This window comes from Lipotes vexillifer, unplaced genomic scaffold (genome assembly GCF_000442215.2).
Source record: "Lipotes vexillifer unplaced genomic scaffold, Lipotes_vexillifer_v1.1 scaffold536, whole genome shotgun sequence".
Classification (NCBI taxonomy): domain Eukaryota; kingdom Metazoa; phylum Chordata; class Mammalia; order Artiodactyla; family Lipotidae; genus Lipotes; species Lipotes vexillifer.
This window is the reverse complement of record NW_006775074.1, coordinates 1,715,448-1,732,015: the sequence shown is the minus strand read 5'-3', so window position 1 is coordinate 1,732,015 and position 16,568 is coordinate 1,715,448. Positions and strand designations below refer to the sequence as shown.

Sequence of the window (16,568 nt, the reverse complement as noted above, 5' to 3'; positions counted from 1 at the left end):
AGCACAGGCTCCGGGCGCGCAGGCTCAGCGGCCATGGCTCACGGGCCCAGCCGCTCCGCGGCACGTGGGATCCTCCCGGACCGTGGCACGAACCCGTGTCCCCTGCATAGGCAGGCGGACTCTCAACCACTGCGCCACCAGGGAAGCCCCAAATGTCTCTCTTTTAGGTATTATTTTCTAATGACAGTACACAAATAGACTCCATTATTATCACATTTTACAGAATTCCATGGTGACACTACATTTCACTGTCCTGGAGTTAGAGCCCTTCTGTACCCCCCCAGCCCCCCGCTTCCCCAAGCAAAGGCAGGCCCACACTTCTACATGCAGGTTCATGTTACATTGCTCCCTGGTAGTAAATCTGCAATGCAGGGAGCCCGGAGAGTGCCTTCCTCAATTGGGTAAAGTAATCGATGACATTCACATCAAGTTAATTTGTCTTTCTATTTGCTAATCTATTGTTTCACATTTCTTTTGTTTATTTTGGAATTTTAACCTCATCTGAAAAATCCCCACTGTTTGAGACAAGGACTTTATCCAAACCAGTCTGTTAGGTCACCTCTTTGAATATATTTTCATTCTTATTTCCAAATCAGCCAGGAATTTCTGGGGCTAAAGTATTGCAGCTAGGTCTTTTACTGAGCCCAGGTCTCTAGGTCTCCTGGAAAATAATACATTATATTTAAGACTTTGGTTAAAAAGAAAAAAGAAAGTTTATCTGGGAACCCATATGTCCTATACTGTCTACATGATTATAATTCTAAGCTGTGAATTTTTGCATAAGAATTAATGAAGAAGAAAACATATGTCCACGTAAAAGCTTATACATGAATTTCATAACAGCATTATTCATAATAGCTAAAAAGAAGGAAATACCCAAACGTTCATCAGTTGATGAATAAATAAAGTGGTATATCTATACAATTAAATATTATTAATAAAAAGGAATGCAGTACTGATACATGCTACAACATGGATGAACCTTGGAAGCATTATGCCCAGGGAAAGAAACCAGTCACAAAAGGCCACATGTCATATGATTCCATTTGTATGAATTGTGCAGAATAGGTAATTCCATAGAGACACAACATAACGATAGTGGTTGCCAGGGGTTGGAAGGAAGGGAAAATGAGGAGTGGTTGCTAATGGGTATGTGGTTTATTTTAGGAGTGATGAAAATGTTCTGGAATTAGATAGTGGTGATGCTTGCACAACTTTGTGAATATTCTCAAATCCACCGAACTGTACACTTTAAGTGGGTGAATTTTATGGTGTATAGATTATATTTGAATGAACCTATTATTGATATATAAAGCATTATTGAACAAATGATTTTTTGAAAATATCAACAGTGGTTTTTTTACAGCCTTTATTAGCAGTGCCCTCAGAATGACACCCACCCCCCATCTTTACTGATACGCTACAGGTCTGCTTTACGTATTTTGCATGAAACAATTATTTTTGCGTCTTGAATGTTCTAACTGGACTAGTAGACAAAAGATCTGGATTTTTCCATTCCAGAATCTGCCACTTATGAGCTATGTAACTTTGGACCAAGTCTGGCCCTCAATTTCCTCATCTGTAAAATTGGCGATGGATTTGATGACTTGGGTCATCAAATATATTAATATGTATTTAATATTAATTACATTAATAAATATTCATTTCTCTGTGTAATTGAGTGGAGGAGACCTGTTGATATGAAAGGACTCTTCCATTCCTCTCTCCCAGAGAACAGCCAAGTTCTGCTGGAGAAAATCGCTCAACAGGTCATGGGCACAAACCTCAAATGAATATCAACATTGCCAGGAGTCCTACTGTGCTGCTCCAAACCACTAACTCTCCCATGCCCATTGAAGGCCATCTCAAACCTTCTCCACTCTCAAAAACCCCTCCCCTACCCCCACCTCCACCTCTCCTTCCACTGACCTGACATTGCCTTTTTCCTTCACAAGGAAAATAAAAGCCAACGGGTAGCCCCTCTCCTAGCTCGCCATTTCCAAATGCATATATGTGTCTCCATTCCATCTTCCTTCCTTCTTTCCTGCTGCAGGAGCAGAGGGACTCTTTTGCTTTAGGCAGTTCTTTCACTTGTGCTTTGGGACCCGCCCCACCTACCTTCTCAGGAAGCTGACACTGTTAGTATTACCCCTTCTCTCTCCCAACTAGATCCTTCCCAACAGCTTCTAAACTTGCTCAAGTCCCTGCTATTAGCCAAATAAAACACTGGGCTCACAGGATTGCTGGTATTTCTAGTTACCAGCTGAAGTAGGGCTACTACTGGGCAATAGTGGAACCGTAAACCATGGTTTATAGTTCACTTTGTTGGCCAGCTTTGAAATTAGATTTTTCTTGGCTATTATCTTATTTAAATTAGGAATTATTTGCATTGATTCAAATTTTATGCATTGATATTTTATTCATACTTTTATGTTTCCCTCTTTGATACAGTATGGCCATATTTGGATGCTTCTTTGTCTTTATCACTAGACTGTAAGCTCATGAGGACAGATCCTGTGTCTGTATCCTCAGTGCTGAGCATAGAGTAAGAGCTCAGTAAATATTTGTTGAATAAATGAATGAAATTCTGTAAGACAGAGCCAACAAAGGATTATATATCAGTTCATTTGAAATTAGGCTGCTTCATAGATATTAAATATTTTTAAAAGTATTATACATCATGATATCCAAATGTGAGGATTGAAATTTTTTGATGTTTTTATTTAGGCCATGGCAGCAGGACTCTCAGAGGTGAAAAGTGAGTTACAATCACGTGATGATCTCTTGAGAATTATAGAAATGGAGCGATTGCAGTTGCACAGAGAATTATTAAAACTAGGAGAGTGCCAAAGTGCTCCAGAAAATAAAAAAAGGTATATTTTTATATTCAGCAGCCTGAGAAAAACTATTCAAAACATCATGTTTGAATATTTTTATGAGTTTTATATTTGAAACTAGGATTAAAAGTCAGTTTTGTATTAACATGCTGTTAATTATTAGGTAATATTAGATATTAAAAATAAAGTTAGTGGGGGCTTCCCTGGTGGCACAGTGGTTGAGAGTCTGCCTGCCGATGCAGGGGACATGGGTTCGTGCCCCGGTCCGGGAAGATCCCACATGCCGCAGAGCGGCTGGGCCTGTGAGCCATGGCCGCTGAGCCTGTGCGCCCAGAGCCTGTGCTCTGCAACGGGAGAGGCCACAGCAGTTGAGAGGCCCAAGTACTGCAAAAAAAAAAAAAAAAAAAAAGTTAGTGATTATTTTATCTTCAAAATCAGTATCTTTACTCACCTAGAAAATAATATCATGTTCTGATATGTGGATATTTATGTGTCATAATGAAGTCAGAGACTTTCTTAGAACTTTATTCTTCAGAATATCGTAAAAACAATAGTATAGAGCTGGTATTTAATTATCAATGTTGATAAATAAGATTTATTCCATATTTTTCAAATATTTTTATTTTGTTGGCCTTAAACCTGTTACCAACTTTTCACTCATAAATGTTGTATTTATTTTGGCCTCCACGCTCACCACCGTGTCAGTTCCATTAAGGGTTTTGTTAGACCAGGCTTTTTTTCCCTTTTTTAAAATCAGACAGATATTGTGTACTACATAACCACAAAGGAAATGGGACTTTAGAGGATTATTAAATGTTTATGTTTGTGAATAGACAGTTTGACTGTTCTAACTATTCACTGATGCTCTAATTCTCATTAGAACTTGAATCCTTCATACATCTGAAGGCTAATGCCAGACCAATGATAGGATTTTAGAAACTGAATAGCTAAATGGTAAGGGATATTTTATTGAAGGATAATTACATTGTTTTAAAGGCAATAATTATTTCTTCAAAGTTGTGGGATCTGCTAGCATTTCTTTGAGGTCTACACTTAACAACAAATGGCAAATTAAGATCCGTAAAAATGACCTGCTGTGCATCTAACCAAGGATGGTAGAATGCCTGTTAGCCAGTTAGCATTATAGAGTGCTCAAATATATAAGCTATATGTCATCACCACTGATCATTAATAAATCCACTGGAAATATATTATGTGCAAGGCACTGTCCCAGTGTGGTGAGTTGGTGAGAAACGTCTTCGCGCCAGGAATGTATATGCCTAAAAACGTAAGAAGTTTCCTACAAGAGCAAGCCATTCAAGCCATGTCTAGCTCTGGTTTGTGAAGAGCATTGTGGGTATTTTCTCTGGAACTTCCTCACAAGGCCAATGCTGAATTCCAGACATTGCCAACTGTCCTTCAATACATGATTTAACCTAAAATCTTGCAGTTATTCACATATTTGGCTAATACAACTCTTCTGGCATGCCTGCTTGCCATCTTCTGTTTAAGTTGGTATATATTTTGGTCTCCAAGCTACATCTTTCTAATTTGGAGGATATTCTTCAGTTCTAGTATTCTGAGATTTGATGAAAAGACAGATATTTAACTTTTCACAGTTTCCATTGTATTTTAGACTTTGGGCAGAGTCTTCTCAGCCTTCATCTTTCCCACTGAAAGTTTCTAATTCTTTTAGTCTGTTCTCATATGAACATGATTCTATCCTCTATTGTTTTTTTTTCAGACTCTGTTTTGTCTTTACAGCTGTATTAAGGTGAAGCAGCCAAGGCTACTGAGTGTAGACACACAGTAGATCTATAATAGTAGCATTATAATGTCTTCATTCATTTTCAGAACCTTTCTCCATAATGCTAAGATTTTGTTAGCTTTTTCTTTTCTTACTTACAGAAACACCTTGGGCTGATATGTTCTGAGAGTTATAAAAATAATTTCTACATTCCCTTCTTACAAGATAAATGATAGTTCCTTTATATCTTTATATTAGCATGATTATTGTTTTCTTCTTTGAACTTGTCCACGTTAAAGCTTGATGTTTGTTCCATTCACTCACTGAAATTTATAAGATCATTATGAGGTTTTACCATTCAGGTCAGCATTCCACTCCCTGGATTGCTTAGGAAGAATTAAAAAATCAGGAAATTTCATTTTTCACATTTTTAAAATCATAGCAAATAAGAGAAATTTAAGATTGATCCTGAAATAATGTTTTAGGAGAATATTGGATAAAATACTCACAATATATTACTGAGTGGGAAACAAAAGGGGACTGAAAAATAATGTGTTCAGTACATTCTAATTGTACAGGAAACATGTATGTTTTTATACACATATGCACAGGCAAAAAAGACAATTAATATACACAAAAATGCTGACAGCAGTTTTTCCTAGATGACAATTTATCGCAGTATATACTCTGATAAACTGTTTTCTACACTTAACATGTATATTTGATAACCAGAAAAAAAGCAGTCCAGTCCAGACATATGTACCTCAGGGATATCACTATTAATTTATACCTTTTAAAAGAGCCCTTTATTTTCCATCTTTACATTAGTTATTTCTCTATCATTACTCAGATTTTGTTGTGTTTGAATGTGTGGCTTAAGTTTTTGATTTGTGGAACTTTTTAAAAAGCTCTTTGGAAATCTAAAATTATGCTCACTTATAGGTGGGTACATTCCTCAAAACCCCAGACTCTACCAGGTTAGTCCAGCAATAGTGGAAAGCACGTTTCTTTTCTTGCCTGGTTATCTTTATTTTTCTGTTTTAATGTTTTTTTAATTTTACCAACCTCCCTGATGTGGAAGTGAGCATTACCTGTTTCTAGTTCTCCAACCTTCCTATGGAAATGGTACTTTTTATACTAGTTTCTGCCTTTCCTCTCTAGTGTCCATATATGGTTGCTATTCCACTTCATAAATTGAGCAGCCAAAAAATAGACATATTTGCACTCTCTCTGGGTAGCCTGTCAGATTTAATCATTTTGAATCACTTTTACAGAGTAGCAGCTCCCCTCGGACATCTCCTGACATAGTTCCTTTCCATGATGTATAAGCAGGTCATGTGTATTTTCTTTTTTAAACTGGCTCCCAAGCTATTTTATTATACCAAACAGTCTTTTCTTCTTATCCAAAAATCTTATCTACATATGCAGATCCAGTATTGAGCCAATTTTTAATGTATAATTGAAATTCCATATTAATAACTAGGTTTTATTTTTTTCACTAAGACTATTTGCACTCAGTTAAATATGCAAATACTTATGGGACCTGAATGTATTAGAACTTGCCATTTCGGTAACTAGAAATGTTTCCAGCAGACTAATAATCTATCTCTGCATCCTATGATGGCCTAAATTAACAATATAATCATAACAATTTATCAAGTTAAGCTTAATTTTTACTCATTATAATTTGTAGACTTGAATCATCTTATTCACCATCTATTAAAGAATCAGAAAAACAACGGAAAGAGCTGTTTGCAGTGACCCCAGATCAACCAAATCATGAAAAAGAATTGAACAAGGTATGGCAAATAATGAGCTTTGTTCTTCCAGGCAGATCTGAAGTCTCTGAATACAAAGGGGGAAAAACATCTTCCCTCTCACTCCCTTCTTTTTTTTTTTTTTTTTTTTTTTTTTTTTTTTTTTTTTTTTTTTTTTTTTTTTTTTTTTTTTTTTTTTTTTTTTTTTTTGCGGTACGTGGGCCTGTTACTGTTGTGGCCTCTCCCGTTGCGGAGCACAGGCTCCGGACACGCAGGCTCAGCGGCCATGGCTCACGGGCCCAGCCGCTCCGCGGCATGTGGGATCTTCCCAGACCGGGGCACGAACCTGTGTCCGCTGCATCAGCAGGCGGACTCTCAACCCCTGCGCCACCAGGGAAGCCCCCACACTCCCTTCTTTTTCCTTCTGTGTTTTCTCCTAAGATAATAACCTACCGAGCTGCTAATTCTGACACTCTTCTGTGTGATGCTATAAGAAAGACAAAGCTTAGGTCATCACTCTGCTGCTGGGAGACTGCCCAGGAAACACAGAGGGCCTGTGGCTCGGTGCAGGGTAGCTGAGCGCAGGAAGTGTGAGAGCAGAGGCCTGCACTCAACCACACGCTAGGTGCATGAGCTTTGGGAAGTTGCCTATGCGAGCTGCTTATGTTTCTCATTTCTAGGATGGGGGTGGGTTAATTCGCCCCACCTCACAAGGTTGTGATGAGGATTAAACAAGCTTAAACAACTCTTGCCATGTGCCAGAAGCTGTTCTAAGGGCTTAACAAATCCTAATTCATGTATTCCTCACAACCATCTTATAAAGTAGGTACTAATACTATCCTCTTTTGCATTTAAGGAAACTAAGGCACAGAGACGGTCAGTAATTTCCACCAATATTATATAACTAGTAAGTAGCAGGGGCCAGGCAGTCTGGCTCCAGAATTCATACTCTTCCTTTAAGTTAAAATCCATAAAATAATGCAAGTAAAGCGCTTAAAACAGGGCCTACCTAGCTCAGAGGAAGCACCTAATAGATGTTGGCTGCTATTGTTATTGGTGACACCCACATTTTGTCATTGAGCACCTAACATGTGCCAAGTACTCTGCCAGGAGCTAGGCAGCTACAAAAACTGTCTTCTCTTCTTCCTCTAGTAAAATTCAGTAGTGGCTTCCCCGTGAGTTTCTCACGGCTGCTACCCGCTTCTCTGGTCTTTCAGTTTAAGGATTACACAGAATATTCAATGCTATATAGTCTAAACAGTTGTTAAAAGTAGGAAAGTACTGGATGTGGCTTTGAATTATCATCCAGTGCCCAGCAAAGTACCTGACACACAATGAGTGAAAATAAATATTTAGAGAACAAATTAATTAATATTAAGGCTGAAGTCTCCCATAATTGTATAGGGTCATAAATTCAGTTGTTTGTATAAGTTAAACAAACATTTATTGAGTATCTAGTAGGACTGTTGCTATACTGCTTATTTCTGTAGGAAATATAATAATGTAAAAGACAAATCCCATCTCCTGAAGAATTGACTGTCAGGCAACTATTAAGTGTAGAAAAGGTGTTACGAATTAATGATCATTTTCCTTATATTTTTCACATAATCCCATGAAACTTATTTTACTGATATTTTAAAATATAACTTTAAAAACTGTTCTTGACTGGAGTCCCCAGTGAATACATTATGATAAAAGGTTGATTAAATCCTCCTAAATTATAGTTACACCGTTCTTAACCTCATAGATTTAGGTAGAGTAATAAAACTTAGAAGGAATCTACTGATTTTGTACAGTTTTGATGTGGAGGGAGAGACTGCAAGACACAAATCTCTTTACAGACTCTGGGAGACCTCTAGATAATGCATTGCTGTGCAGAAAAGGTAACAAATGAATTGTGTATAAATAGCTATAGTTTCTGGGAAGTGTTTATAGAGAGCATTTTCATTCTCTTGTAATAAAACCAACAAGAGCCATGTATTATGAATCTTGCAAGTGTTTTATTTCTTTCTCTTTTGTCAATATAGAACGATTTTTAGTAACTTATTTTGTGATAAAATTGACATTTTTAATAAAGCCAAAAGTCATTTACAGCTAGGTAAATTAATCTCATTTAAAAAGAAATTTTGCAGTATAGCATGTTTTAATATCTAAATGTTATGAAAATAATGAAAATAGTTTACTCCTTCTTCATGATAATATACTCATTTTTTCCCCACATTTTAAAAGTACCATTTTAAGAGAACATGTTAAACTACACCATGGAGATGCAATCAGCAAAATCCAAATTGGGGCAAATGATAGAACAATCCCATTGTTCATCAAATAAATTATAAGAGAAAAAATTGGAGAGAGAAGATGGGAGACGAAAGGAGATGTGTAATATTGTCCTGCGGTGAGGGTATTTGTACTTCAGTCTCCTAGTCTATGCTTCTGCTCTTAGGAGCTGGATAACTTAGACCCAGTCAGTTCCTTTCCCTATGCGCCTTTGTTTTTCCATTTTTTTAATGATGGAGTTAGACCATGTGATTTCTAAGGTTATGTCCAGCTCTGAAATTCTAAAAATTTTAGTAAAAAGAATAAACTCAGATGAGAAATTGATGGTATAAAGCCTGAGGCTGGACCATGGTTGCCTTACTGACCTGAGTACTTTCCATGTTAGGTCATCCCACTCTGGCTTTTTTCCAATGTGGGAACCACGTTCTAGGGCTGTGCTCACAGAGGTTACATAGAACAATGGGTAAGGACCTGGAATCACACTGCCTGTCACCGAGAATGTGACTGTGAACAGTTATGTATCTTAATTTTCTGATCTGGAATATAGAGATTGTGGTGATTAAATAAGACGATGTATGCAGAACACACACACACACACACGTGCACACGCACATGCATGCACAAAGAGAGGCTTTAGAAAGATAGGTGCCAGGGGCTTCCCTGGTGGCTCAGTGGTTGAGAGTCCGCCTGCCGATGCAGGGGACACGGTTTCGTGACCCGGTCCGGCAAGATCCCACGTGCCGCGGAGCGGCTGGGCCCATGAGCCATGGCCACTGAGCCTGCGCGTCCGGAGCCTGTGCTCTGCAATGGCAGAGGCCACAACGGTGAGAGACCCATGTACCAGAAAAAAAAAAAAAAATGATAGGTGCCAGTCTCAATGTGTGGACCATATTTAGATCTCAATTCAAATAAGCAGACCTGAAAACCATTCATTACACTTCTGATACAATTTTAAATTTAATACTGCCTGGATATTGTATGATATTGAGGAATTGTTGTTAATATTTTTAAGACATTATAATGGTATTCTGGTTATGTTAGAAAAGAGAGAGAGCACACCGCTATTCTTTTAGAGATATATCCTGAAACGTTTAAAGATGAAATGAAAAAAAAAGTTTTTGAAGTAAGTTCTGAGGGGTAAATTCATATAAATCTCTTTGTGAATGGCCCCTCCTTAACTCTCCAGCCTTACTTCTCACAACGCGCCAAGTCCCAGCCACTCCAAATTCCTTTTGGTTCACTGAGCATGCCTTCTCCCTCTGACCCCGCTCCTTCCCTGCATTCGTTGCCTGGAAGCTCACCTCCATCTCTCTCTTCCATCTGGCTTCCATTCATCCTTCAGTATTCAGTGCAATGTCCCTTCCTCTGGGAATCCTATCCTGGCATCCCCAGGCTGGAGTAAGCACTACTCCACTACATACTGCTGATATCAGTTGCTACACTGTGTTCTAACTGTTTATTTTCCTGTTTCCCCCGATGGACTGTGATTTATTTTTTTGAGACCGGTAATTACATACTTTATCTCTGATCCTCAAGAATTAGAGAGAGTGAAAGATTTCTAGAAAGACGGGAGGAGGCTGGACTAAGACAGTGGTAGTAGGAATGGAAAGCAGAGGTGAGATTTAAGAGAGGTTGAAATAGAAGGGACAGAATTTGCTACCTGACTTGATTTGGGAGGATGAGGGAGGGGAGGAGTCCAAGGTGATCCAGAGGTTTCTACTGTGGAAGGTTTAGCTAAAGTTAAGAATATGAGGGCTTCCCTGGTGGCGCAGTGGTTGAGAGTCCACCTGCCGATGCAGGGGACCACGGGTTGGGCCCGGTCTGGGAAGATCCCACATGCCGCGGAGCGGCTGGGCCCGTGAGCCATGGCCGCTGAGCCTGTGCGTCCGGAGCCTGTGCTCCGCAACAGCAGAGGCCACAACAGTGAGAGGCCCTCGTACCGCCAAAAAAAAAAAAAAAAAAGAATATGAGATTCCACCGGCTTAAGAAGTGTAGGTGATGCTTTTTGATGGACACCTTAAGTTTGAAATTTATTGTAACAAGACTCTAAAAAACATAGTGTTCAGTCGCAAATAGTACAGCATGATTTAGTCCAAAAAAGCACTGAATTTAGATCCAACAGTCCTAAGTTCTAGACCTAGCTCTGCCAGTTAATAGTTTTATGAATTTGAGCAGGTCACTTAACCTCTCTAAGCCAATTTTTTTCTCCCTAAAAAATGGTTCATCAGCCTCTGGCTTGTGGGTCCAGTGCTCTTCCATGGCACCAAGTCCGGAGTGGTGGTTTAATGGGTATGAAGTAAGTTACACGAGATGAGTGAGTTCCACAGTCTGCTGCACAACACAGTGCAACAGTAAACAATAAGCTATTGTGCACTTAAAAATTTGTTAAGAAGGTAGAGCTTGAGTTAAGTATTCTTACCACACATACACAAAATTAAAACAACAAAGGGACACAAACTTTTAGGGGTAATTGTAATGTTTATTTTCTTGATTATGGTGATAGTAACACAAGTGTATGTCCAAACTCACCAAATTTTATCCATGAACTATGTGCAGTTTTTGTATAGCAATTATACCTCAATGAAGCTGGGGGAAAAGTGCTTGATAATACTTTCCCCACCTTCCTGTCAAAGTCGTCATTAAAGTGGTATCGGTAGTTGGTGATGACTTACATACAATAGAAAATAGAAGTGAAAAAAAAAATTGAAATTGGAAGGAAAAAGTAAATGAATCATTATTGTAAGTATCTTTTTCATTTAGTATTAATCAGAAAAGGAGGGTAAAGTGAGGTCTGGCAAAGTATTAAGATAGGATGGGAAGACCGAACATGGCCAATAAAACCTTTCAGCTGCTGTATAAAGGATTTGTTACTATTTTCTGGAAAATATCTGCTGCAGATAAGAAGCCAACTCTATCAGGAGGAACAGTACCATAGCTCTGAGCAGGAAAGAATGAGGAATGAAATCTCTGACCTAACAGAGGAGCTTCATCAGAAGGAAATCACTATAGCAACTATCATGAAGAAAGCTGCCTTTCTGGAAAGACAGTTAAAAATGGAGTTAGAAATAAAAGAGAAAATGTTGGCGAAACAACAGGTATGCAAGCGGCAGGAAGCACCCGTCCAGGTCACTCTTGCTTAGTGCTAATAGTCGCCTTCCTTATTGATTAATAAAAGGGTTGTATTTCTTGTATTGCTTCTGAGACTAACAGCACAGAAATGCTTTGGGGAGTCACATAAAACCTTGGTGAGATAATGCAAAGTGTCATCAAACAAGAACCAGGGAAACAAGTGACAGCCCAAGAAAATTTCTTTAAATCTCATGCTAACATTTTCTAGTGACCCGTATTCTGATCACCTCCCACAGCATGCTCTGGTCAAAGATTTCTTCCTGAATTTGTTTTCCATAGTTCTCTTCTATTAACATTCGTATCTTAAAAAAAGCTTCTACTCCAGCTTTTCTTGGACCCTCCCCACTCCCATTTCATACCTTTATTTTAGAGTTTTAAAAAATGGATATGAAACACGACGATTAGTTCATATTTATTGAACATTCACTCAGTGCATAGCGTGGTTCATGGGGAAAAACAGCCATTATAACATTCTACTGTTAAAATACTGCAAGTGACTTCTAAGTCTTCCCTCCCTCCCTCCCCTCCTATTCATTTTGAAATTCCCTCAGTCCCATACTCATCATCAAATTGGTGGCCTGCTACTGAAAGTATAGGGTTTCTCAGTGTTTTTACCCCAAATTTAGAGGGATTTTTAAATTTTATTTTATTTATTTATTTTTATACAGCAAGTTCTTATTAGTTAGCTATTTTATACATATCAGTGTATATATGTCAATCCCAATCTCCCAACTCATCTCACCACCAAATAGGGTTTCTGAGAGCACCGTTCAATAATTTTCTAGGCATATGAGGGTTACTTCATAAATAACAGGGCTATTTCAATCCTGTGTATTGTAAAAACAAGAAAAGATTCTGCCTTTGCCCAATTATAAGCTTTAAACTGTGATTAATTTGTATAATATACAGGAAAACAGCATAGATAGGACAAGAGCATTGGTTGCACCTGTAAAGGAAATGATATTTTTACAGGTGTTAACAGTGATCTGGGTAGTTGGATCATGAATGATTTTTATTTTCACCTTTATATTCTTCTATATTTTTAGATTTTTGTCAAGGAGAATATATTTTGTGATTTACAAAAGTAAACCTTTTTAAGGGAAGTGTTTTATATGGAAATGAGCCCTAGATAAATAAAAGGGCAAATGCTATGTCTAAGTGCTCTTAAGTAGAAGAAATTAGGGGGAAAAATAAATGAGGAGACAAAATGAAGTTGTCACAAAAAAGAAGGAAATTTGGCAGAGGTATCAAGAAGAACAAAATTAAACATGAAATCATATTTGCATATTGTAAAAATTAATCAGGTCATGAACAAATTTAACGGACACTATTATTTAAGCATGTTTTTAAAACTGTGATTTTTCTGATGGTAATTTGCATACCATAAAAAAATAGAAGTGAGAAATGGAATTTTGGAATAGAAAAGTATAATGCATCATTATTGTAAGTATCTATTTTTAATTTAGCACCAATCCAAAAAGGAGGGTAAAATGGGGCCTGCTAAAGGTCCAAGAACTGAATGAGAATACCTGATTTATGATGATGCTGCCTAAGAAGTGTTTCCCTTCACTACACTTTGAAAATATTTACATTAATAAAATAAAATTAATTTTCATAGAATTGTGAACTTTTATTATGAATTTTACATTCACTTTTAACTACTAATCTCCTTTCAGGTCTCAGATATGAGATGTAAAGTTGTCAGAACTGAAAACACCCACCTGAAAGGCATGATGGGAGATTTAGACCCTGGACGGTACATGGTAATGTGCTGAAATCATTCAATAACTTGAACAGAGAGATTACTTAGTTGGTCAGGATTTACCCAGACATTCTTTACTGAATGCTTCCCACATGTCAGGCATGCAAGAGATGGGGTGGCAAATTATCTTGCACTTAGATTGAATTTACTTTTATCCTCAGGCTAGAACATGTGAATTTCTAGTTTTCTCCCTTGTTCTTTTCTTGCATTGGGCTCAATTCTGATCATTTCCTCAAACACACTACTTCCTTGCTTTTGCTCTTGCTGTTGCCTCTGGAATCCTACATCCTACATGGCCTGACTCATGTGTCAACTTTTCCCTTGATAAAGCTGCTCCTGAAACTCCAGTCAGAGTAAATCGTTCCACCTACACTTGGTTTGTATTTTGGTCCAACTTGTTTCATAGCTTATCACTTCCTCACTGGATGGTGAACAAAGACTGTGCCTCACTAATGTGTGTATCACCAGTACCTCCCAGCGTCAGGAGTATAGACAGTGTTCAGTGAATGCTGGTTGAATAAAAAGAAGGATGGATCAGTGAATGATTGAGGACTGACCATGTGGTTTCAACCAGTGTCTTTACAGGTTTACACAAGGCAACTTAAACAGGTTCTGTGCCTTTCATTTCAAACGTTTAATGTAACAGTTGAGGGTTGGTTTTTTACATGTAAAATAGGAGAACTTTTATTTATTGAACTAATGAAATACCATTGTTACTTGTCTACCATTTATTTGCTCTGAGTGAAAATTCTGAGATAAAATAATTTTCTGCCATGCAGGGAATGGAGGGAATCGAGTATGGCAGTTGCTTAACCTAGCCTCACATTCCTCAGCTGTAATGTGAGGAAGTTGGATCGGGCATTTTCCATGGTCCTTTCTTAAGCCAGGATTCTTTTTTTGTCAGTATTTTATTTTTGCTTTTTTAATTGAAGTATAGTTGATTTACAATATTATGTAAGTTACAGGTATACTACATAGTGACTCACAATTTTAAAGGTTATATACTATTTATAGTTATTATAAAATATTGGCTATATTCCCTGTGTTGTACTATATATCCTCATAGTTTATTTTATACATAATAGTTTGTACCCCTTAATCCCCTACCCCTATCTCTATATCTGTGAATCTCTTTCTTTTTTGTTACGTTCACCAGTTTGTTGTATTTTTTAGATTATACATATAAGTGATATCATACAGTATTTGTCTTTCTCTGACTTATTTCACTTAGCATAATACCCTCCAAGTCCATCCATGTTGCTGCACATGGCAAAATTTCATTCTTTTTTATGGCTGAGTAGTATACCAGTGGGTGTGTGTGTGTGTGTGTGTGTGTGTGTGTGTGTGTGTGTGTGTGTGTGTGTGTATACCACATCATCTTTATCCATTCATCTGTTGGTGGACACTTAGGTTGCTTCTGTATCTTGGCAATTGTAAATAATGATGCTGTGAACATTAGGGTGCATATATCTTTTTGAATCAGTGTTTTTTGTTTTTCTCAGATACATACCCGTGAATGAAATTGCTGGGTCATATGGTATTTCTATTTTTAGTTTTCTGAAAAACCTCCATACTGTTTTCCACAGTGACTGCACCAATTTACATTCCCATCAACAGTGTATGACAGTTCCCTTTTCTCCACATTCTCACCAACATTTGTTATTTGTGTTCTTTTTGATGCGAGCCATTCCGACAGGTGTGAGGTGATATCTCATTGTGGTTTTAATTTGCATTTCTCTGATGATTAAGAATGTTGAGCATTTTTTCATGTGCCTGTTGGCCATCTGAAAAAGTGAGTATCTCTGGATATTTCCATTTTCGTTGGAAAAATGTCTATTCAGTTCTTCTGCCTATTTTTTAATTGGGTTGTTTGTTTTTTTGATGTTGAGTGTATGAGCTGTTTTTGATATTAACCGTTATTGGTCATATCATTTGCAAATATTTTCTTCCATTCAGTAGGTTGTCTTCTCATTTTGTTGATGGTTTCCTTTGTTAGGCAAAAGCTTTTAAGTTTAATTGGGTCTCATTTGGGTTTTTTTGCTTTTATTTCCTTTGCTTTAGGAGACAGATCCAAAAAAATATTGCTACAATTTATGTCAAAGAGTGTTCTGCCTATGATGATACTATATTTCTGTGATAGTATGTCCTTGTTCTCCTAATAGTCTGTATTCTAGCATCAAAGAATAGAAGCATTTTGCATTCTTCTTTGGGCCTTGTTATGGATCCTGTGATTGGAGTATAGATGGATAAAAAGTAAAGTATGTGTGATTTCCCTGTCTGTTACAGAAAATCTGTGTAACACAAGGACTTTTTTTTCTAAACTGAACACAAGAAAACGTTACTTAGGATCCTGCCCTCATCTCTGTCTTTTTCTCTCTCAAAAAAATGGTTTTTATGTTATTTTTTTACATTTCAATCTGGATGTTTTTAGTTGTGTATTCTGCTTCATCACAGCCCCCACTAAGCCTGCTTCACTCTGGCTCCTGTAGGCATTTGGCTTTGTTCATTTATTGGTTTTCATTTTTTCAAGAAATAAAACACGTGAAGATGTGTAAAAAAAGAAGCTAATTATCTCTGCTCCTATCCCCAATCCCAGTTTGGACTCCAGAGATATTCAGTGCTAACCAGCTAGTGTGTAGCATTCTATAACTTTTTCCTTGCTTGTGTACACACTTAAGAGGGATGAGCTGAGTGTTGTTTTACAGAAATACATGTGTAATACATACATTATTCTAAACTGCCTTTTGACTATGTATCACGGACATCTCTACAAGTCAGTAGAGAAACACCTTTTTATTTTTCTTAATTTCTTAGAAAAAATAAATGTATATATACTCATGTAAGGTGTATACAAATTTTAATGAATTGAAGTGTAACTTACACACTAGTGATTTTAGTGCAGTCTCTCTTTTTCTCTTGCTTCTCCCCTTCCCCTTTCCTCCATTTCTCTAGCCACCTCATAACCCATCCACCAGATAACACGTTAACTATTCAGTATGTATCATTTTGTGTTTTTTCATATATGTTTGTGTGTGTGTGTAGTCATATACCTATTTAGG

General features: G+C 37.4%; 1 protein-coding gene across 1 annotated transcript in view; it reads left to right on the top strand.

The window, feature by feature from the left end:
* DEUP1 (deuterosome assembly protein 1) overlaps positions 1-16,568 on the top strand; it is a 103,263-nt gene that overhangs the window by 48,097 nt on the left and 38,598 nt on the right. The window contains exons 9-12 of the mRNA XM_007449661.1: positions 2,728-2,873; positions 6,278-6,383; positions 11,516-11,713; positions 13,424-13,510. Coding sequence (XP_007449723.1) covers positions 2,728-2,873; positions 6,278-6,383; positions 11,516-11,713; positions 13,424-13,510 — 537 coding nt within the window. The remainder of the gene's footprint in view (positions 1-2,727; positions 2,874-6,277; positions 6,384-11,515; positions 11,714-13,423; positions 13,511-16,568) is intronic.